The sequence below is a fragment of the Tachysurus vachellii genome, chromosome 3, assembly GCF_030014155.1.
Source record: "Tachysurus vachellii isolate PV-2020 chromosome 3, HZAU_Pvac_v1, whole genome shotgun sequence".
NCBI classification, from domain to species: domain Eukaryota; kingdom Metazoa; phylum Chordata; class Actinopteri; order Siluriformes; family Bagridae; genus Tachysurus; species Tachysurus vachellii.
The window spans coordinates 14831362-14852705 of record NC_083462.1 but is presented as its reverse complement, the minus strand read 5'-3'; the positions used below and the strand labels follow the sequence as shown (position 1 = coordinate 14852705).

Here is a 21344-nt window from a genome sequence, read left to right as displayed (position 1 = left end):
CTAAGAGGAAAACATTGGACTATTCTAAAGTGGCCTTCTACATATGAGCCCTGACCTCAATCCTATTGAGCATCTTTGGAAGGAGCTGAAACATGCCGTCTGGAAAAGACACCCTTCAAACCAGAAACAACTGGAGCAGTTTGCTCATGAGGAGTGGCCCAAAATACCTGCTGAGAGGTGCAGAAGTCACATTGACAGTTACAGGAATCGTCTGATTGCAGTGATTGCCTCAAAAGGTTGTGCAACAAAATATTAAGTTAGAGGTACCATCATTTTTGTCTAGGCCTGTTCCATGAGTTTATGTTTTTAAATAATTCTGTTGAAGCATGGTTGAAAAGCAGTGTCTGACCTTCATTGGTTAACATTCATAGAATTTTTATTTATTATTACTTTTGTCAGATTAAAGTTTTTTCTTTGACCATTGTGAGTTTTTCTTTCATTGACCAACAATTTTGTCCACGTGTGTATATTAATATTTTGACCAGAAGTCAATGGTTCTATAGAACAACAGGGGGAGCTCAACAGGCTCTGCTGCATCTACTGTGAGTAAAGAAACAGATAAGTCCACCACATCTCCTAAAAGTAAAGCCTTAGCATGAGTCACAATACAAGCTGGTAAAACTGTGGGGTGTTCATACAGCAGATCATTCAGTAAAGGACATTCAACAGGGCTCTCCAGAACTTTTAAAACGGAAAACATTTCCAGCTATGTAACTTCCCAGAATAAACATAATGTCATCCTGTAGGTAAAGGGTTACATACAGCTACTCTAAATGTCCCTAAAGCCAGACTTGAGCACTGGAGCAGATGGTGTAGAGGAAAATACATGTACTGCAATCCCTTTACAAAAAACGTGTTCCACGGGGGGGCACGGTGGCTTAATGGTTAGCACATTCGCCTCACACCTCCAGGGTTGGGGGTTCGATTCCCGCCTCCGCCTTGTGTGTGTGGAGTTTGCATGTTCTCCCCGTGCCTCGGGGGTTTCCTCCGGGTACTCCGGTTTCCTCCCCCGGTCCAAAAACATGCATGGTAGGTTGATTGGCATCTCTGGAAAATTGTCCGTAGTGTGTGAGTGCGTGAGTGAATGAGAGTGTGTGTGTGCCCTGCGATGGGTTGGCACTCCGTCCAGGGTGTATCCTGCCTTGATGCCCGATGACGCCTGAGATAGGCACAGGCTCCCCGTGACCTGAGGAAGTTTGGATAAGCGGTAGAAAATGAGTGAGAGAGTGTTCCACAGGATAAGATAAGATATACCTTTATTTGTCCTACAATGGGGAAATTTCTCTGTTACAGCAGCAAAGAGAAAGAAATGCAAATATGTAAAAGAATAGAGACATAATATAATATACAGTATGTATATGCAGTATATACACAACACAATGTATAAATACAGAGAAGAAAAAAAAGGGACCACGAGTAGTAGTTACGCTAACAGACATATTGCACACTGGTAATATTGCAAGTTTTTAAATATTTCTGTTATTGCACGTGTTTAAAATACTTTGTTATTGTTATTATTACAGTTAAACAGTAATAACAGTGTGTATTATGGTGACTGGTTCACTGGGAGCAGCTTTGATTGTAGTCTAATAGCAGCAGGGAGAAAAGACCGTCTGTATCGCTCCTTCAGACACTTAGGATGTAACAGTCTGTCACTGAAGGAGATGACTGATCTGAGAAAAGTTCATATAAATGACTGGGTGGCTCCAGCATCACAGAGGATAGATAACAAATAACTAGAATCAAATGATTCTTCAATATCATGCCCAACACAACCTGAAGCAGGAACAAGAGTTTTGGCCAGAGCAATGCTCTGAGACATACTTGGGCTTTGTTTTTGCCTTTCTTGTTTTCTTTTTAAACTTGCACAATTTGCCAGATTGGCAGACCATCTTGGTCTGTTTGAACACATCTTTATCTGTCAGCTCATCCGCTAATACAACAGCTTCTGACACAGAGAAGATCTCTGACGTTACCTTAGGCACGTGTGACTGTTTTTACTTTATTTCATTTGTTCTTATATATTATTAACTAATTAGAACATGGTCTTTATATTAATGCTTTAAGAACAATTTTTTTTGGGGGTGCTATGGGGGAGCTTTGTTCTTTCTTGGGTATGCTGAAGCACCTGCTAAACCCTCTCTGGTGCCACCTATGCTCAAGCAAAAACAGCTTCCACAAGAGTCATTAACTTTATTTGCAGCACACCATTTGTCCAACAATGTCTCTCTTGCAAACTCTACAAATGTTTGTATAGACATATACACTGTAATTATGTTGCTATGATGTTCAAACATTTTCACCAGATGATTCAGAATGAAAACATTTTCAATAATCATTTGCTGAAAGACCATTTAAATGAGTGTCTTAAATAAAATGTATCGCTTCAATATTTAGGTTGGAAAATCGTTCTTATTTCATTGCTGTGGTAAATGATATTCCATCTAGTTTTGGTACCTTTTCTCAAAGAATTTATAGAATCTGTTAGGGTTACTTTTAACAATCTTTCATTGTGACTGGCCATTGAAAGAGATCCACAGTATTTATGAGTTATTGTTCTGGATCATTAATGTTTGATATTTGATGATCATTTCTTTTAAAAATGACTGACATAGTAACATTCCAAGAAGTTAAATTCAGCCTGTTGCATTAGTTAAAAATAGTACAGCATTTAGCAGACACCCTTATCCAGAGTGACTTACATTTTATACAACTGAAGGTTAAGGGCCTTGCTCAGGAACCCAGCAGTGGCAGCTTAGTGGACCTGGGATTCAAACTCATGACCTTACCATCAGCAGACCAGCACCTTAACCACTGAGCTAGCACATCTCCAACTAGTAGTGGCCATTTATCTTTTGGTTGTATATAGAACAATTTTTATGGTTAATTTCTGTTTAATATGTTAAATTTACTATTTATAAAGCTATGTAATGTAATGCTGAATAATTTTAGACATGGAGGAGAGGTGCACAGCAGGGTGAAAAGGGAGAAGAACAGGCAACCAATAAATAAATAAATAAATAAACAAACAGAAAAAAATCAAGATAACTTGCAGTCTGCATTAGCTTTCAGGGATATAAAAAATACACCCACTGATTGTTGAGAGGTGTCTTATCTACTGCATGAAAGTTAAACTATCTACAGTACTTTCTGTGAGTTTAGATTTATTTTTTTTTTTAACCCAATGGTGCATTTATGTGCAATATCTGCCTCACTACAGAGCCTCATGTTCAGTAACAAAGGAAACGTCCACTTTTATTATCCATGTGTTGTACTGTTTGCTATTTACTGTTACAATTTCTAATATGTGATTAGGATTAGAATGTTTAGCTGTTCAGTATTTCTTAGTTATATTTTGTATAGATATATATGTTTTCTAAGCTGAATTTGTTTGTCTGCTGGGACCTCAGTACTTTGTTTTGTTCCCTTTAATGTACCACATGGTGCAGAATGACAATAAGCCTTCCCTGATCTATAATCATATTGCAGCATGTAGTGTTACAAGCTGTACCATTAATCCATTCATTCTCTCCATGTGGAAAAATCATTTTTCTGGTCATTTGTTTGCTACAATCTCCATACAATATGCCAGTAGGTGGATTCCATCCAATCTGTGTCCAGTGTTTATTCCTAAAGAATTTACTACTTTGTCAAGTTCCAAAGATTAATTCACGTGATTCATCCATAGATAATTAAAATATTAACAGGCAAGCAAATCTATTTTTGTTGTTACTCTATTTTAGACCTCTCTTTAGAAACACAACTTAAATATATCACTTAAAGGATGTTCAAGCATTACCACCATGATCTAAGGGGCATGACCAGTGAAAAAAAAATAAAGACTTCTTGTCATTAATTACTGTCACAAATGGCACAGTCTCTGATATGCTAAAATGTTTTTTTTTTTTTTTTTACCAATATGATTTGATGTAGAGAGAGATCTCTTAGAACAGTTCTTCAATTCTTCAATTCTTACATGACACATTTGTTTCAGGTATTCAATCAAAATTGTTTTATATAATTACCTGACAACAGAAAATACAGTTTTACCTCATTTTATTTATTGGAAAAAAAATCTATCACCAGCTGGCCCTGTGTAAAAAATGAATTGACAGGATAAAGATGATGATTACTAGATTAATACTAGGCTATTAGCAGCATTGTCAGCGTACAATGCCAAAATTATGTATTTTGGTATGAGGATTTAAAACCATTCACTGTGATGACAGTATGACAATCCCAGTATGACAATCACCTCAAAACATATTTTACTCTAGATCATTCATTTGATCTTATTTACCATTAAAAACTTAATTTATTTTGTGTTTTACATTTATTGTAATTTACAATACCATTTACTTTGATAGCATTACTTACCATTTACTTTGATAGCATTACTTACAGGTAAAGTGTAATGAGTGAAAGCTGAATGGACTTGATACTACTTGTATAAACATGAAATATTTGATTATATTCTGCTATATTAAATGGCACAGAACATGAATAATTTGATTTCATTTTTTTTATTTCCTGAGATTCCACCCACCTAAATAAAAAAACAAATCAATTTGCATGTTATAGTCACTAATCAAGTGAATGAAAACAAATATCGTCAAGCAGTGTGGCTTATTGTGCAAAAAGTCTTCGGTCAGTTTTGTGTCTACTGTAGTTGAAGACTTTTACTTTAAGTGTAAGGGAACTGAGAAATGTATTACCTTTTGTCCTACGAGCCTCATAACTGCCCACTACTGGCATCCCTAGTAGCCTACAACTAGGCTTTCATTGAATATGACAACTGTGCTGTACTTCTATCAAAATACTGCCAGATGTGGCTTTCCATTTGGATGGTCTTTTATTGGCTTCATGTAAACTAAAGGGACAAACCCAAATAGTGATTAGTATTGGAATATCTTTGCACATCCCTGCAGAGAGAGTTCCTTTCACAATGCTGAGGAAACACCGTTACTAACAAACATAGCACAAGACCAAAGTCTACAAGAACTGTGTAAAAGTGGGACAAAGATTTTTATTACGCTTTTATTTTCGGTCCCAAAAACCATCATAATAACATTATATCAATAATATTAATAAAGAAATAAGAAATAAAAAAAAATAAAATAAAATAGCTTCAGATTCCACAACTCCATCTTTTTGCCTACAGACTCATGTCCGTTTGTAGGTAAAGGGGTGTGGCTTCAAGCTAAGGCGAGATGTCATCTGAGGTGTCAGTCAGGAATGTAGAGGTGGTGGGTGGTGCTTGAGTGGTGGGCTTGAGCCCTGTGCAGGCTACTGCTGTGATACCTGGAGCAGTGAAAATAGAGAGAAAATAATGTTTTTATTGGTTTTAAAAAAACAACTAAACTATAGAAAATATAAATTATATAAATTTAAGAAAAAAGGCACTTCTCTAGGTTGCATGCCAATCGCAGGACAGCACTAAAATGAAGAGGGATAAGCAAGACATTTTGTTTGGTACCTGCTGGGACTGTGTCTCTGGGCCTCTGCTGGCCAAACGGCTGAGAATGTTTCTTTCAGACATTTGCAGCCGCACAGCAACAGGCGGTATCCTGGCGATGGTTGCTGGAAGACGGGTGACATCTGCCTTCATGTCACTCAGCAACTCCTCAAGCTGTTTCAGCACTATTAGAAAGAAAAGTAAAACGGGGGAAAAATAAATTGCAGGTTTCACAGTTTTCTGAATTAGACAAAAAGACAGAACAAGTAAACCAAAATAGACACACAGTTTAGGTACTGTAACCCACCTTTGTGCAGGACGGCATTGGCAGGCTTGTTGCCAGACATGGACTCCTTGCTGAGGTGCTGATGTGACTCAGCCAGGCACTCCACCTCACTGAAGCGTGTGTTCAGAGCCATGGAGGGATGAGAAGGATCCTCAGTCATGTTTAAATATGCTGCCCTTCGTAGCTGTTCTTCTATAACCAGCGCCTGCTCTAGCAGCTAACAAAAGTCAGGAAGCAAGAGGTCAGGAAGGTAAAGGGGATTTTAATAGGAGACAATTTATATAAATAAAATAAAAAAAAAAAAAAAAAAAAAACACCTCTGTACCTTGAATCTCCGGGCCAGGAACTTGTTTTTGATCTCCAGAAAATTTCCTCTGTTCATCTCCCCCTTAAAGGGTTCATTGAGGATTGCAAATTTTACGTCGTTTTGAATATCCTGCCACCGAGCATAACCATGTCTGAGAACAAAGAGTTAAAGATATACATACAGCACAACAGGCACTTCTAAGGGTTTGGGTTAAGTATGATTGCCACAACAACCAACACATTCTTTTAAAAATCACTTTTAAATCCCCAAGGCTATGCCTGGTTCCACACACACAAAATCTTAAGAGCAGGTACAAGTATTGGATCGTAACCAGGTTGTAAGAACTTCTTCAAAATGGAAAAAGAAGAAATAAGAGCAAGAGACAAAAATTAGAAAGTAGGCAGTTTATTGAAAACTGCATTTAAACTCAAACAGGTTGGTCATCAGCTGATCAAAAGTTTAAGACCATAGCCTTTAAAAATTAAAATCTGTGCAAAAATATGGCTTTAATGTCATTGTCCTTCAGACAGTCACACTGTCATCATCTCCTGATGGAAAAGCAAAAAGGCTTTCTGTTTTTGAACGTGGCAGAATGTTAAGCTGCACAAGCAAGAGCTCTCACAAGGTGTCATTGCTGCCGAGGTTGGACACAGTAAGACAGTCATTTTAAATTTCTTAAACGATCCTGAGAGATACGGGACAAAAAAATCAAGTGATAGACCCAAAAAACCCTAATCCTGCACTGAGCCGGAGGATCCTACTCCACCACAAAATTCTCCGTTTGGTATTTGCGAATGAGCAAAAAAACAAAAAAAAGGGACACAAAGATGGAAGAACGTTTTATTCCCGGACGAGACAAAATTTAACCTGAATAACAAACAGATCGCACGGGAGATGTTTTCTACCCAGCACAGTGAAGGAGGCTCCATCATGATCTGGGGTGTTTTTTTCAATGGGAAAATGGAGCTTCAGATTGTGCAGGGCGTCAAACGGTGGCTGGTTATGTGGACATGTTACAGTGGACATCCCTCTTGACTGAGGGCCCTCGTCTGTGTGGTAATGACTGGGTCTTTCAACAGGACAACATTGCAGTTCACGACGCCCATCTGACAAAGGACTTCTTCCAAGACAATAACGTTACACTTCTGAACCATCCTGCGTGTTCCCCTGTTCTAAATCCCATTGAGAATGCTTGGGGATGGATGGCAAGGAAGTGTAAAAAAAACGCTTGGAAACAAGCGTTTGAAGTTATCAACAAGAACGGAGGAATTGCTCACTACGGAGTCCTTTTTTGACACTTAGTTCTGTTGTGGGGTTTTTAATTTTCAATAAAATTGCCAATCTCTGTTTTTTTGTCTCTTGCTCCTTTTTCTTCTTTTGACATTTGAAGCAGTTCTTACAACTTGGATACGATCCATCAGTGCGAAAAACAAATACTTGGAATGTTTCCTCGGTTTTAAGGAGTGTACATATATACACATATTATGGATATATAAAATCCACACACAAACGAATATATATGAGAGAGCTCCACCATGCCCAAGATAAAGCAGTTACTGATGAATGCATTCATTATCATGTAAACGAACACAGGCAAGAAATTTGCTTGGATATTTTTTCCCTAAACCTTGCCTTAAAAAATGCCCTAAAGCTGTTGGGTGTACCTGCCTTGGATAACATAAATGGAACTGCACTATAAAGCCTACAATAATAGAATAAGAGCAGTGCATTTTTAGTCACCTTGGTCACCACTTTCACTAAATTGGTTGTAAGTGTTTTTACCCCTGACAACATATCAAAGTTTGCGTCAATATATTGGAGCTTAGTGACACTACACTGTAGTACAAAAATTGATTCCTTACTTTGTTCAAGAGAACAACGTGTGTAAGGATCATGTGACACCTCACCCATATAGAACTAGGAACAGAGCATAAGGATACTGTATAATGCCAGCAAGAAGCCAGTAGTCATGCCGGCGATGCCATATCTCATTGGTTTTCTTTGTAACGGTGGCTGCTCGCTCCTCGTTCTGCCACAGTGAGTGCAACTCTGCAAGACACAGTCAAGTAGCAAATGAACCAACAAATTACAAAAAAAAAAAAAAAAGAATATGAAAAAAAAAAAAATTTGGTCATTCTTCCTACCGGTAAATCCTCCATCCGCGATATTGAACATGAAACGGGTCTTTGCTTTCTTCTTCTCTTCACTTGCTCCTGTTGCCACACCATCTTTGCCACCATCACCATTTTGTAATTTGGTTGGTTCATCCACCTTCCCAGACTCCTTTTCATCCTTTTGGTCTAAAAGAAAGATAAATATGGTGAATCTTTTACTAGAATTCAGTGTAGAAGTGACAAAACAGGCATTGTTTTGTTACCTTTCTTCTCATCTGTAGCTGAAGTGGTATCAGTCTTCTCCATTTTATCTTCTTTCTTTTCATCTGATGACAGGTGGAAATAATCATGAACTTTGGATTTCACAAAATGCAAATTGCATGAAGCTGCTTTCTTTTCCTATATATCTAAACATGTCTGACCGCTAAGAAAGAAAAAAATCATCTGTCAAATCTCATTGTTGCAAATCGACACTAGCTTGAGAACGCATTCAAACAGTTTCCCAAAAACAGGGTGAAGCTTTAATGTGCGTTTGTTCATAAGTATCACAGCTGTCTAATATATCACCTTTGTTTGTGGAGTCGTCCCTTTTTGTTTCAGTCTCTTCAGTCTTTGTGTCAGACATTTTGCTTTGTTCAGCAGCTTCTCCACTTTTCTTCTCTTTCTCCTCTTCTCCGCTACCCATTTTCTCAGTCTCTGTAGTGGATACAGAGCCAAGTTCATTCTCTCCTTTTTCTTTCTGTTCGGCAAGGGAGGGTATTTTCTCATCGTCATCAGGAATAGCAATGACCTAAAAAATAGAAAAGCACTTGCTTTCAACTACAATTGTAAAACTTCATAGTTGACAGGAAAAAACTACTTGACCTACCACTCACCTCTGTTTCTGACTTTTTGCTCTGCTGTTCAGTGTCAGTATCCTTCTTCCCTTCTTTCTCTTTTTCAGTCTCCTTACTTCCATCTTCTGTCTTTGAAGCATCTTCTGTAGAGTGCAGAAGGAAGGTTTCATTATTAATCCAATGTGGCTGGTCAGAAACTCACATTGACTTACATTAACACAGAGAAGCCAAGTAAAGTGTGTGAGGAGCTTCAAAAGAAGTCAAATGAAAACTGCCGCCTTTTGTAGACTGATCTCTCTGGTTGTTTCAAGTACCAAAAGACTGAATTATATTGTTTGTAGATTTAAGGTCCTGTTTGTATCATCTACGTAAATAAAAGTACAGTATGTACAATGGTGTGTTATCCTTTACATGTTCATATGCCTTTAATACATGCAGCACTTACAGCTGCTTTACTCCTGCACTAGGTGCAGTTTCTTATAACAGCCTCTGTATTCAAACTGTACTTTAGCTGTAGGCCACAGAAAAGCTTGTAAGACAAAGAAACCTGGAACTGGGGTGCTGGGCTGCGTGTCAGCTGGAGTGCCAGTAGAAGGAGTTTTCCCTGGTGAGTCTGGGTGGCCAGCAGTTGCAACTTTATTTTCTTCCAGCTCCATCATCCAGGGCATAGACCACTGCCCATTCACATGCTCAAATTCTTGCACCTGGACACACAAGACACAAAATTACCCAAATAAGTTAGTTAAGAAAGTAAAAGAAAGTACAAGCTATCAAACAGCTATTGTAAATATACAGAATCATTTAAGAATTAACAGGTAAGCATTAATTGAGGTTTTACCTTCTTGCGAATCAGTGACATCACCCCAATTCGAGTAAGAACATGCTGCCTTGACAGCCCTTCTCGTGGCACACCATCAGCAAAGGTTTCCGCACCATCAGCACCAGGTTCACACAAGTGCCTCATAAAAAGTGACACATATGCCCTGTGATGGGGAAAAAGTCCATCAGGTTAACATAATGCTCAGCCAGAGAGTCCAGATGCACACTGTGCATGGAAAAATGAACAAGGCTGACAACGTACTTGAACTCCTTTTCCGATTTCCCCCGTAGGTCTCTAACCAACCACTGCGTGGTGAAAGCATCCTGGGGTGGCATTCCATAACGCATTACAGCATTTAAGAAGGCCTTCCGTTGGCGTGCATTGAATCCCAATACCTAAAACAAAAAAATGTTCCGTTAAGGGGAGAGAAACAACCATTGATGCTATAAGATTATTTGTGTTTCTTTGTTACAAAGACAATTAAAAAAAAAATATATGCAAGAACTAGCACACCTCAATGTTGCCTCCCACTCTGGCCAGCAGGGGGGGCAAAGGCTTATCCTTGTCATTTCTGAGTCCTTTTCTATTAGGTCTACGGGAGTTTGCTAAATTTGGGAAATAACATGACAGATTAGCAGTCAAAATAGCCACATTTTAGGTCTAGCTGTTTTCACAGCCTGTGTGACAGGTGAAGCAGTTTACCTTCTGCCCGCTCATCAAAGTCCTCATCTCCTTCTTCTGAGGCAACAGAGTAGTCTGACTGACCATCAGACTGGTCATCCTGCCAGTCTGTTGTGAAAAGAAAAAAATTAATTATGGACAAAGCGGTCATATTTAATTTTTAATATGCAGATCCTGTTAAGAATCTTTTTTAATAGCTGGCCTTGGTTTATTGATAATTTCTGATTATACCATTCCACAACTTTAAAGGTTTTCACACATTAGAATCAAACTCAGTATAAATTTGTACTTAAATTCTTTAACTAATACCTCTGTCCTCCTGGGATCCGTCATTGTAGTTGACTTGTTTACGAATACGCTTGCCCTTGCCAAGATTGCGTGCCAAATCTTCCTGCTGCTGCTCATAGTGGTGCCTAAGCAACTTCTCCCAATAATCTGGATCCACACTCTCCTCCTGCTTAATGATCTCTCTCTGCACCTCTTCCTCCTGTTACAGTAAAACATAAGACATTTTAACAAAAGAATTCAACAATCACTAAGCACTTAGCAAGCACTAAGCAGCTTTTTTTCCTAAGATGTAGGTTGTCATGAAAGGTCTGCTACACACTAACCTCGTCTTCCTCATCCTTGACCACATACTGGGCCACTTTGAATGAACTGAGATACTCATTCATACTCTGAAGCTCTGTGTCATCTGTAGCATCCTGGTTACGGTCCAGCAGCCGGTCTATGGCCTTATCATCATAGTGAATCACACTGCTGTCCTCCTCTTTGTTCTCTCCTAATAAAGTGTGTCAATATTTAGTTTTTTTTTTTGCTTATTTTTATGAAATCTAACCACAGATTTGATCAAGTTTAAAACAAATCCGGCTTATCCTCCTACCTTACAAAGACAAAGCATATTAAAAGAATGTCCAGTTCACACTATAATAAATAATATTATACTAACAAGTCAGTATAATAAATCACCTTCTCCATCATCCTTAAACAGTTCCTCTGTGCCGAATTTGAGAATGTCATCCAGCTCTTGCTTAGACATGGAGCCTGTTTTGGAGCCCAAGCCAGGTCTTACCACCAAGTGGGTCAGCATCATCTTCTTCTTGGCCACCTATGCAAAAAGAGTGTATTTTTAAAAAAAAAAAAAAAAAAAAATCTGTTAAAAGGTGTGAAACAGCTGTCAAAGTTTCAGTAAAATATTCTAGGCACAAGCAATACCTGAGTAATTCGTTCCTCAACAGAGGCTTTGGTTACAAAGCGGTAGATCATGACCTTTCTGTTCTGACCAATTCGGTGAGCTCTGCTGAATGCCTACATGAGGAATTTAAAAGAAAAAGAATTACAATCAAATCAACAGAAAGTCAAAGTACAGTTTAGGTATGTTTACCCGGAAGGTTGTGATGTAAAAGAACTTGCCTGAATGTCATTGTGAGGGTTCCAGTCTGAGTCATAGATGATAACTGTGTCAGCTGTGGCCAGGTTAATACCCAAGCCTCCAGCTCTAGTAGATAAAAGGAAAACAAACTGAACAGCACCAGGAGCTGAGGAACAAACAAGAATAGTTCAGCCTTCCTTAGAACCATTTTCTAAAGAATTTCACAAATTTTATGGAACATAAATAATTTAACAGTAGTTTTTGTGCACACAAAGGCTTCAGTGATGATAGTAACAGTGTTGACTATTTCTTTCACAGTAATATTTACTTGACAGTGACTTTGTCAATACAATATAATATAAATAAATAAACCCTTACCATTGAAGCGGTCAATCGCTTCCTGTCTCATTGCCCCAGTGATACCACCATCAATACGTTCATACTTGTACCCCTCATTCTCCAGGAAGTCTTCCAGCAGGTCCAACATTTTAGTCATCTACACCAAGTAGCACATGAATAAGTAATTTCTCGTGCATATGGATAGATCTTGGCTTTCCATTTCTTATGAATGTACAGGTACCTGAGAAAAGATGAGCACTCTGTGCCCTCCCTCTTTCAGCTTGCGAAGCATTTTGTGAAGTAACAGAAATTTCCCAGAAGACTTTGTGAGGGCGCTGCCATCGTACATCCCGTTTGGCATCTTGGGTGCTTCCTGTTTCAAACCACCAGGAATCAGTTTATAAACAGTTAAATGTCCCAGATTTTACAATTCCTTTAATTACATTTATATACACACACACGCAACCCAAAGAGAACACTATAAAACCAGGATGGCAGCATATACATGTGGCTCAGCATCTCCCCAGATTTGGCGATTTACTGAATAGCCTTGCATATATGTCTTAAAGCATTATTAGACACAGCTGCACAAACAGAACTCTAACTTTCAAATCCTTCTGGAAATCAGCAGAACATATTACTAATGTGAGGATGAGCAAGAAATCAGGGCTTCTATGGAGGTCACTTAAGAAAACTATCAATAGTTCCTAATTTTTTTCATACCAACAAACTCTGAATGTTAAAATTAATGAGGTTAAAATGTAGATTTGCTACATAAAATGTGGCATGGATTGCAGGTCTGAATATTTATAAAAAGTGTATTGTCTTGAGGTATAGATCTGAAAATATCTTACCATAGCAGCTACAGGAAAAAGGTAGGGGTGATTGCAACATTTCTTTAGGTCCATTACCACATTAAGCAAGGATACTTGATTTCCACCTCCTCGAGTGTTCAAGGCCTCAAAGTTGCGGGTAAGGATGAACTTGTAATATTTCCTAGAAAGTATAAAGTTCAATTCAATTCAATTGTAACATTTCCTAGAAAGTATAAAGATTGTCCTTAAAAAGATTTCTTTAAGACTCTGAAAGATAAGTCAGGTAAAATATGAAACTTCTCACTTAATAAAACTTTTTATCCCTGTTCCAATTTTTTTTTCCTTTTCTCCTATCCCACTCATACCTTCTTTCCTCACTCACTTTTGCATGGGACTGAGTTCTACTCGGACAATGAGCTCAGTTTTGGAGGGCATGTGCTTGAACACATCAGCTTTTAGTCGTCTGAGCATGTGTGGCCCCAGCATGTCATGGAGCTTCTTTATCTGGTCTTCTTTAGCAATATCAGCAAATTCTTCTAGGAAGCCCTCCAGGTTGCTTAAAAAGACAGTGAACACATCAGGTACACGATGGACAAAAAAATATTAGAACTAGTTTTGCTCAGTCTACACACACCCCTACCTAAATCTCTCTGGTGTGAGGAAGTTGAGCAGGTGGAAGAGCTCTTCCAGGTTGTTTTGAAGAGGTGTTCCTGTAAGCAGCAGTTTGTGCTGAAGGGAGTAGTTATTCAGCACTCGGAAAAACTGCAACACACACAGGAAGTCACAGCATTAGAAGACAAATGCACACTCATTTATTCAAATAGACTACAGTCAGCTCCTACTAGCATGTTTTTGGGACGTGCAGCATTGTGTGACTGATGGTACTTATGTGCTTCAATACAAGAGCTGCGCATGCTGTTAAATACAGAAGATAAAATTCTTAAATAATTTTCCTCCCTCAATCAGATCTTTTGTTTTTGCTCTCTATCCAAAGTTGGGGTCAAGTGGGCGGGATTAGCATTTATAAACAAAAATGTGATGTTAAATAATGTATGTCAAGTATGTCTAATCTTCAGCAATCATTATTTTTCTCCATTCATTGAATCACCTTTTTCTTTTAATTTTTTTGCCCAGCTGTATTTCAAGATGGGTAATTGTCTATACACTCTGGTTATAGTGGTGTGACTCTGGACTCACCTTGGACTGGTTATTTTTGAGTCTGTGTGCTTCGTCCACCACGAGACAGGCCCAGTCAATTGATCCCAAGATGGCCATGTCAATAGTGATTAGCTCGTATGAAGTCAGCAGCACATGAAACTTAACTGAAGCCTCTTTCTATTTGCAGGAATAGGCAGGGGGGAAAAATCATGTGACACCAACAGACTACATAATATAGTAAAAGGTATGGTCCAATGATTAATCAGAGAATTTGAACTCTTAACCAAAAAGAACAGAAAATTTCATTAAATAAATTCCACAAATATGTACACAAATGTAGTCATATGCAGCTTTTAACAAAACGGCTAAAGGTTTATGATCAAAAAATAAAATATTATGCACTAAACTTGCCCTAAGATTCTTACAGTGCCGTTCTTATTAGCAAATAGGTAGTTGCTGAAGCTCAACCTACCTTCATCCTTGAAGCCTTTTTGCCTCCACGGATAGCATTGTCCTCAAACGAGAACTCATTCTCTCGAATTACAGCTCTGCTATCCTTGTCACCTACATACGTGACCACGTACATGTCAGGAGCCCACATCTCAAACTCTCTCTCCCAGTTAATAATGGTAGACAGAGGGGCACTGACCAGGAATGGCCCTTTAGAGTGACCCTAAAATTCAAGATAATTAAACATTAATATCTAACATCTATAAATATATATTGTATATCTGTAAAATCTGTTCAGTGGTGAAGTAATCACATTAGTCATTGAATTACTTCATTTACATCCTAATAGTGAGACAATATACTGAAATTTGAAACAAGAATATCCTCATTTTATTGTGGCAAACATCACCCATTTTTACAAAAGCAGCTCTTTGTATTCAGCCATCTGAAATATTCAACATGCTCTTTATTTCTTTTTCAGGACGGAATTTAAAATAAATAAATAAATAAATAACTTTAGAGATACAGCAACCACACAGATCACCAGTATGTGGTCTGTTATTAAACAGATCCACTGCTTGCATTCTGCACTTCAGCCAACAGATGGCAGACAAATCCACTTCAAGACCCAATCTATACGCAGAAAGGCCATCCATGTTGATTAAATTTGTACATGCATTGATATGTTCTTGATTCAAAATGGCAGCCCCTCACTTGTGTAATGCTCATTATAAACCTCCACCAACACACACACACCTCTTTGTAGAGTGAGTAAAGAAAGACAGCAGTCTGCACAGTCTTTCCTAAGCCCATCTCGTCGGCCAGGATGGTGTCAGTACCCTGGGCCCAGGAGAAACGCAGCCAGTTCAGCCCTTCCAGTTGGTATGGGTGCAACGTACCGCCCGTTGAATCTAGATATTCTGGCTGGCGGTCAAACTTAATGGTGGGCTGAAAAAGGACGATAAATAGTCAGCATCGACCCAAAACTGCTCCAATGTCCATTTTTGTTGTAAACTGATGTCTAGGACTATGTAAATGCACACATGTATTTCCTCACATCAACCACTGGGTTGTCTGGAGGTCTGTCCAGTCTCTTCATTTTTCCTTTGATCTTCAGTTTTTTACTTGGTTTGCCTTCATCTCCCATCATGAGCTCCCTATTGAGGAGCAGCACACAAACATGGTTATTTTTATTAAAAGCGTGTTAATATATGCCTAGTGGGTCTTTGTGGCAGTTATTATATGTGTATTATAGCCATCACTGTTCTAAACGCAAGTCACTTTCCTAAGCATAGGTTAAATCACAGAAAGAATGAACTTATATAGTTTTCAAAATCTTCTTTGCATAAAAAAAAAATAGCCTACTTTAATACTTTTAAACCAACATTAGTGTCGAGTCTTGATTCATTACAGATTTTGTAAAGAGAATCTACATTAAATGATGCAAGATTTACAGATGTGCATTTGTGTGTTATACCTATGATTCCAGTACTGCAGTTTATAAGTCTCATATTCTGGGATCTCCATGTCTTCTGACTCCCAGGTGGCCTGGTCATATGGCAAGTCTCTCCACTTGATGAGGTAGTGACAGTTATTTTTTTTATCCACACTGGACAACAGAAGAAACAGGGTCTTAAACCAAGACTCATTACAGATGATTTAACTTATATAAGTTGGTCTGAAACACAACTGCACTTCTTAAAGCATACAGTGGAATAACTTCAAAGAAACTGATAGAACACCACATCAATATACATTACACTTATTCATTTCATAGAGTTTGCACTTCTCTGTTTGGAGATGAGTGCTGGGTATGTAAGAAAGAATGGAAATCAGGAAGTAGGAAGAGTGAAAATAAAACAGGAAGCACACACCAAGATCAATTCTAAGATAAAAGAGGTTATTGAATTTTGAACCAAATCAGGCATAAATAGTATGTTCAGAATTTAATACCACATTAAAGGTGCGGTGCATGATGTTTCAAAAATGCTTCATAAAACCGAGTCGGGCCGACTAACAAATCAAACATGTAGCCAATGAGCAGAAAGGGGTGTGTCTTCTCAATACGCGGCGGAGAGAGTGTTCAGTGCGCATGTCTGACATTAGCCGAAAGCGATTGAAACATTGACATGGCGGATACCTGCCGTTACCTCTGCCTTGGGTTCTAGGTGTTGAACGTCGTCTTCCGCGTGAAACGGAGATAAACCTTTCACGGTACAACACACAGTACTACAATAACACATTTGTATTACCATAGTATTACTCATTGAGTTCATTTATTGATAAAAATATCCCCTTGGCCAGCTGCCCCAGCAGGTTCCGCCATAATAGTTGCCTGGGTTGCGTATGTATGTGTGGGGTGGAGCTATCAAAACAGGGGTGAGACCCATTTGGGTTAGGGGTGTATTTGTTTAGGTGATTTCAAATGTCAACATTGGCTTTCAGAGATCGTGCACCCCACCTTTAAAACAGACCTTTATGAACTTGCATTTCAAAAATCTATTTGGATATACTGAAGACTTTTTAAAATATTCATTTGTTATCTCATTTGTACATGAGCTACATTTCTTGACCACCTCCAGGTCAGTCTATTTTTATTGGCATCAGATGAAGTTTGTGAAGACCGACTGGTAGCAGAGATTATTGGTGAACAGGTTATGGATGAAGATCTCCAAAGTCCTTTTACTAGCTTTTGTTATGCTTCATTGCCTCATCTGAGTTTGATAGAGAGAATAAACCCAACTGTTTGCCGCCAGATCTATCATATCAGGAGGAAACGTATATAAAAGCTCTCAAACACCAGAACTGCTGATGGTGATGTTATGTACGAATAAAGGTGTATATTTGAAGCCTGTCCAAATTTATGAGGTAAAGGAACTAAAGACAAAGACATTGGAGCCTCACCTGTGGTTGAGGATACGATGAATCATCATCCACTCCATTTTGATGCCAAAACGGTAATACTTGTCTTCCATCTGGGCATAGATGGGGTCTTTGTTCTTCCTTTTTTCACTCTTATCTTCATCACCTTCACCTCCAAAATCTATGGGTGGGGGCTCGTCCATGTCATTCTTGCGCTGATAATTTCTGAACATCACCTGGCAATGCAGCTCCAGCTGAGGACAAAGGAACAGCTAAGATTAGCTGTATTTGACATATCCACAGACCTTCTGGACTTTTTTTTGGAAATTTGAATAGCTCTAAAGTTAATACTGTTGGGTACATGTGAAAGGTGTGTGTACAGACCTGCAGCTCAGACACCCAGGAACAATGCCAGTAGGACATGTTCTGCCACTTTACGAAGAATTCCCTCTCTGGCCGGCCAGCGAGCGGAGTAGGGTCAGGGGCACTGGCTGGGAGGTCAGGTGGGCGTGGAACAGGGGTGGGTGGCGGTGGGTCTCCCCAACGCCAGGTAAGGATCTTCTGCACTTTCCCCTTTAATGCAGGACACTGACATAGAGGAAACAAAGTAAACCTCGAAATCCAAAAAGAACTGTAATGGATGAACAAGACATTATTTTACTAGTCTGATAAAGGACCACCTGCAGTCTTCAAAATGGATTTCTCCAGTGACACTGTTTAGTCTTTATTTTTTCCCTTCACAATGCATGTCCGCTCTAAGCCATTTAAGACTGAATATTTAAAGACAACTGAAGAAATATAAAGACAATACATGCGTCTCTCTGTGCATAGTGTCTTCATTTTTAAATTTAACAGCTTTAAGCTAACATTAACTACATATTAACGTTGCATATTTATGACGAAACAGTTTGAAGCCGTTCTCCACTTTACTTTATTAGACAAGGACAAGAATCAGGGAAGCAGGAACTGCCACAGATAAAAAAAAAAAAAAAAAAAAAGACGTTTATAAGCGGTCCATAAACAAAATAAGTTACATTTGATGACGTTACTCAAGATTCTGGTAGGTTCCAATATAATAACTGGTCACTATCCACTATTCCAAAAATAATAAGCTGCCCTGATCATCAATAAGTTAACCCTGTTCATTGTAACTAAAAGCTTCACTCACAGTGCAACGTGGACATATCCACTCTCCATTAGGAATTTCAGGCAAGGGTGGGTTAAGGCAGTGGATGTGATACGAAGAGGGGCAGGTGTCACAGCACAGCAGCTCTCCTCCATCCTTACACACTCTACAGAACTCCATGTGGTGGTCATCGTCTTCTGCCTCACCTCCACCTGCATCATTCTCCTCTTCCCCATCTGAAGCTTCCTCACGTGCTTCCCATTGAATACCCTCTTTCTCCTAAGGTACATTTTAAAGAAAAACATTATATGACAATCCACAGTTAGCTACAGATAAACACTTACAAGTATCTTGTAAGAACACTGGAAAGGTCATCTCTTACACAGTGTGGGCAGCTCCAAGTGCCTTCAGGGGCTTTCTCCATATCAGGATCCAGACAGACCATGTGATAAGCTCTGGGACAGGTATCACACAGGATAATCTCTCCTCCTTGCTGACACACCTCACAATAGTCTTGGTGGTCAGTCTCATAGCCATCAGCATCATCATCCACTAAATTAGACATGGAAAGAAAGAAGAAAAAAAAGGTTTAAAAGAATCTAGATAAAGTGAGCAGAACGTGATGAAGCCTTTCCAGTAAGAGTCATGAAATAGCACCACATTTATTCAGGGAGACACTACAAAGAATTAAGTATTCTCAGTGAAATCTGTGAGCTACTGAGGTTTTCCCCACCTTTCTTCTTCTTCTTGGGCTTAGGTTTCTTTTTGGAGCGGCTACTGCGGCTATTGGAGCTGTCTGACACGGAGACACTGTTTATACTGCCATCGTCAAAGTCACTGTCTACATCCATATCATCATCTTCACTCTTAACAAGCAAGAAATACAATTACCAAATTATCCATCATTGTAACAATGCAAATTTATTTCAATTAAAACCTTTAAATAATTGCTAAAAATCACATACAGAAGATCGCTTTCTCTTGCTGTTAAAGCCACCCAACTTTATCTTCAGAGGTGCAACTTTCTTAGTCTTCACCTTCTTCTCCTGAGGTTTTGGAGCAGGTTTGGACTTTCTGCGAGCATTAGGACCTATAAACAGAACATGCCAACAGAAGTCAAATTCTGGAATACACATCTGGTCAGATATTTCAAATACTCAGGTCAGTCAGCTCTCCCTTATACTCCTCCACCTGTACCATGAGTGGCTTTTGTTACCTTGGAAAGCTATTTTGCATGGAGATATACTTGCTTGGTGCTGTGCTAACTAAAATAATACATCAGCAAGCTACAGGAATAAAAAGTATTAATTCAAGAAAATTTCATTATTTAAAATTCATATTATTGACTAAACTTGGATATTTTGGTTTATGGAAGCAGTTAATGAAAGGGGAAAACCATTAATTACGTTAGCAAACCACTGCACAACACAAATGTTGAGCTTCTTTAGATTCACCCTGCTCATACTTCCAACAGCCATACATAAGGAAGCCATAGATATAGGAAGTATCAGCTCACCCTTGCCCTCTTTAGTTTTGGCTTTGCGGAGTGGAGGAGCTGGAGGAGGTTGGGGCTCAGCAAGCGGGGTGGCTAAAGGGGCAACGGCTGGAGTCTCAGCTGCCACCATACTCTCCACAGCCGCAGCCACATTAGCAGCAGCTAGGGCAGCATTGGCACTGGCAGAGCCACGTAAGGGATTGTTAGTGCTGAATTCACGCCACTTTGCCCCAAGTACCATCATCATTTTGGAGACCGCAATCTTTGGGTTCTTTGCTGCAATAAGAGGCCTGAGGGAAAGCAGGACAGAAAAAAGTCTGAGAATCTTGGCACAATCTTGTGTGACGCTTTTCTACACGTCTGTAGACATCTGAATTATTCTTTTGCTCCAATCATCAGTAAAGATGATTTATTCTGTTCCAGAAGCAGTCATGCAAGCCTACGCCATGACAATACCACCACCATACTTGATAGGTGAGCTTGTGTGTTTTGGATCATGAGTAGGATCCTTTCTTTCTCTGATGTTTGAATGCATGCATCAGTTATCATTAATATTCAAGTATAATATTAAATTTTAACAAAATTATATACATATATTTTTGTGTGTGCAATGCACTGAGCAATCAAGTTCAAGTTTCTTTATTCGTCGTTTCGCTACATGTTGAGACATGCAGTGGAACGAGATGTCGTGTCTCACAGGTCAGACGGTGCAATATCCATACAGACATTAAACATAAAACAAAAAACATAAAACAACAAAGCAGGGAGCAGGTACGGACTATGCCATCAGTACAAAAAAAAAATACACTCGAAATAAATATAAATACAAGTATGTAGACTCTACAATGCTTCCTTGATATTGTACACGTGCAACAGGAGGCATTCAAAGTCAAGCAGCTGGTAGCGGACTAGTGCAAGATGCAATGTGCAACACGAGCATGTAAACATGTGTATTGTCTGTGGGTTTAGTACACCGTTTTTAGTTTTGATGTGCCAGTGTGCTAATGCTGGTGAGTGCGGCTGGTGGTGATTAGGTGTGTCACGTCACAGGAGGCCTGTATATTTTCAGGGGTGGCAGTGGAGGTTTGAGTTCAGGACTGAGAGCTCAATTAAGCTGTAGTGTAGTATAATGTTATACATCATCTTTACATACATGAAACAGTGTCCAAAGGGAGAGTGATCTCAGAGCATACCACACCTGACAAACTGACTGAAGGCCTTGTAGTTG

General features: G+C 39.0%; 1 protein-coding gene across 3 annotated transcripts in view; it reads right to left on the bottom strand.

The window, feature by feature from the left end:
* Positions 1 to 4993: 4993 nt before the first annotated feature.
* chd4a (chromodomain helicase DNA binding protein 4a) overlaps positions 4994 to 21344 on the bottom strand; it is a 21529-nt gene continuing 5178 nt past the window's right edge. For 2 of the 3 annotated variants that reach the window (XM_060865914.1, XM_060865915.1), the window contains exons 5-41: positions 21315 to 21344; positions 20138 to 20406; positions 19587 to 19711; positions 19355 to 19487; positions 19004 to 19173; positions 18664 to 18900; positions 17880 to 18083; positions 17538 to 17749; positions 16111 to 16242; positions 15691 to 15790; positions 15390 to 15581; positions 14656 to 14856; positions 14223 to 14360; positions 13666 to 13787; positions 13408 to 13581; positions 13065 to 13206; positions 12452 to 12583; positions 12250 to 12367; positions 11913 to 12037; positions 11715 to 11807; positions 11469 to 11607; positions 11111 to 11280; positions 10809 to 10986; positions 10521 to 10607; positions 10332 to 10423; positions 10080 to 10213; positions 9837 to 9981; positions 9546 to 9702; positions 9038 to 9141; positions 8730 to 8952; positions 8426 to 8488; positions 8193 to 8348; positions 7989 to 8097; positions 6067 to 6199; positions 5763 to 5958; positions 5477 to 5640; positions 4994 to 5301 (exon numbers count right to left, since the gene is read on the bottom strand). The exon at positions 21315 to 21344 is cut by the window's right edge and continues 89 nt beyond it. In XM_060865914.1, the coding sequence (XP_060721897.1) occupies positions 5287 to 5301; positions 5477 to 5640; positions 5763 to 5958; positions 6067 to 6199; positions 7989 to 8097; positions 8193 to 8348; positions 8426 to 8488; positions 8730 to 8952; positions 9038 to 9141; positions 9546 to 9702; positions 9837 to 9981; positions 10080 to 10213; positions 10332 to 10423; positions 10521 to 10607; positions 10809 to 10986; positions 11111 to 11280; positions 11469 to 11607; positions 11715 to 11807; positions 11913 to 12037; positions 12250 to 12367; positions 12452 to 12583; positions 13065 to 13206; positions 13408 to 13581; positions 13666 to 13787; positions 14223 to 14360; positions 14656 to 14856; positions 15390 to 15581; positions 15691 to 15790; positions 16111 to 16242; positions 17538 to 17749; positions 17880 to 18083; positions 18664 to 18900; positions 19004 to 19173; positions 19355 to 19487; positions 19587 to 19711; positions 20138 to 20406; positions 21315 to 21344 (5314 nt within the window). In that variant the 3' untranslated portion in view covers positions 4994 to 5286. The remainder of the gene's footprint in view (positions 5302 to 5476; positions 5641 to 5762; positions 5959 to 6066; positions 6200 to 7988; positions 8098 to 8192; positions 8349 to 8425; positions 8489 to 8729; positions 8953 to 9037; positions 9142 to 9545; positions 9703 to 9836; positions 9982 to 10079; positions 10214 to 10331; positions 10424 to 10520; positions 10608 to 10808; positions 10987 to 11110; positions 11281 to 11468; positions 11608 to 11714; positions 11808 to 11912; positions 12038 to 12249; positions 12368 to 12451; positions 12584 to 13064; positions 13207 to 13407; positions 13582 to 13665; positions 13788 to 14222; positions 14361 to 14655; positions 14857 to 15389; positions 15582 to 15690; positions 15791 to 16110; positions 16243 to 17537; positions 17750 to 17879; positions 18084 to 18663; positions 18901 to 19003; positions 19174 to 19354; positions 19488 to 19586; positions 19712 to 20137; positions 20407 to 21314) is intronic. The other variant, XM_060865916.1, reaches the window with a different exon arrangement.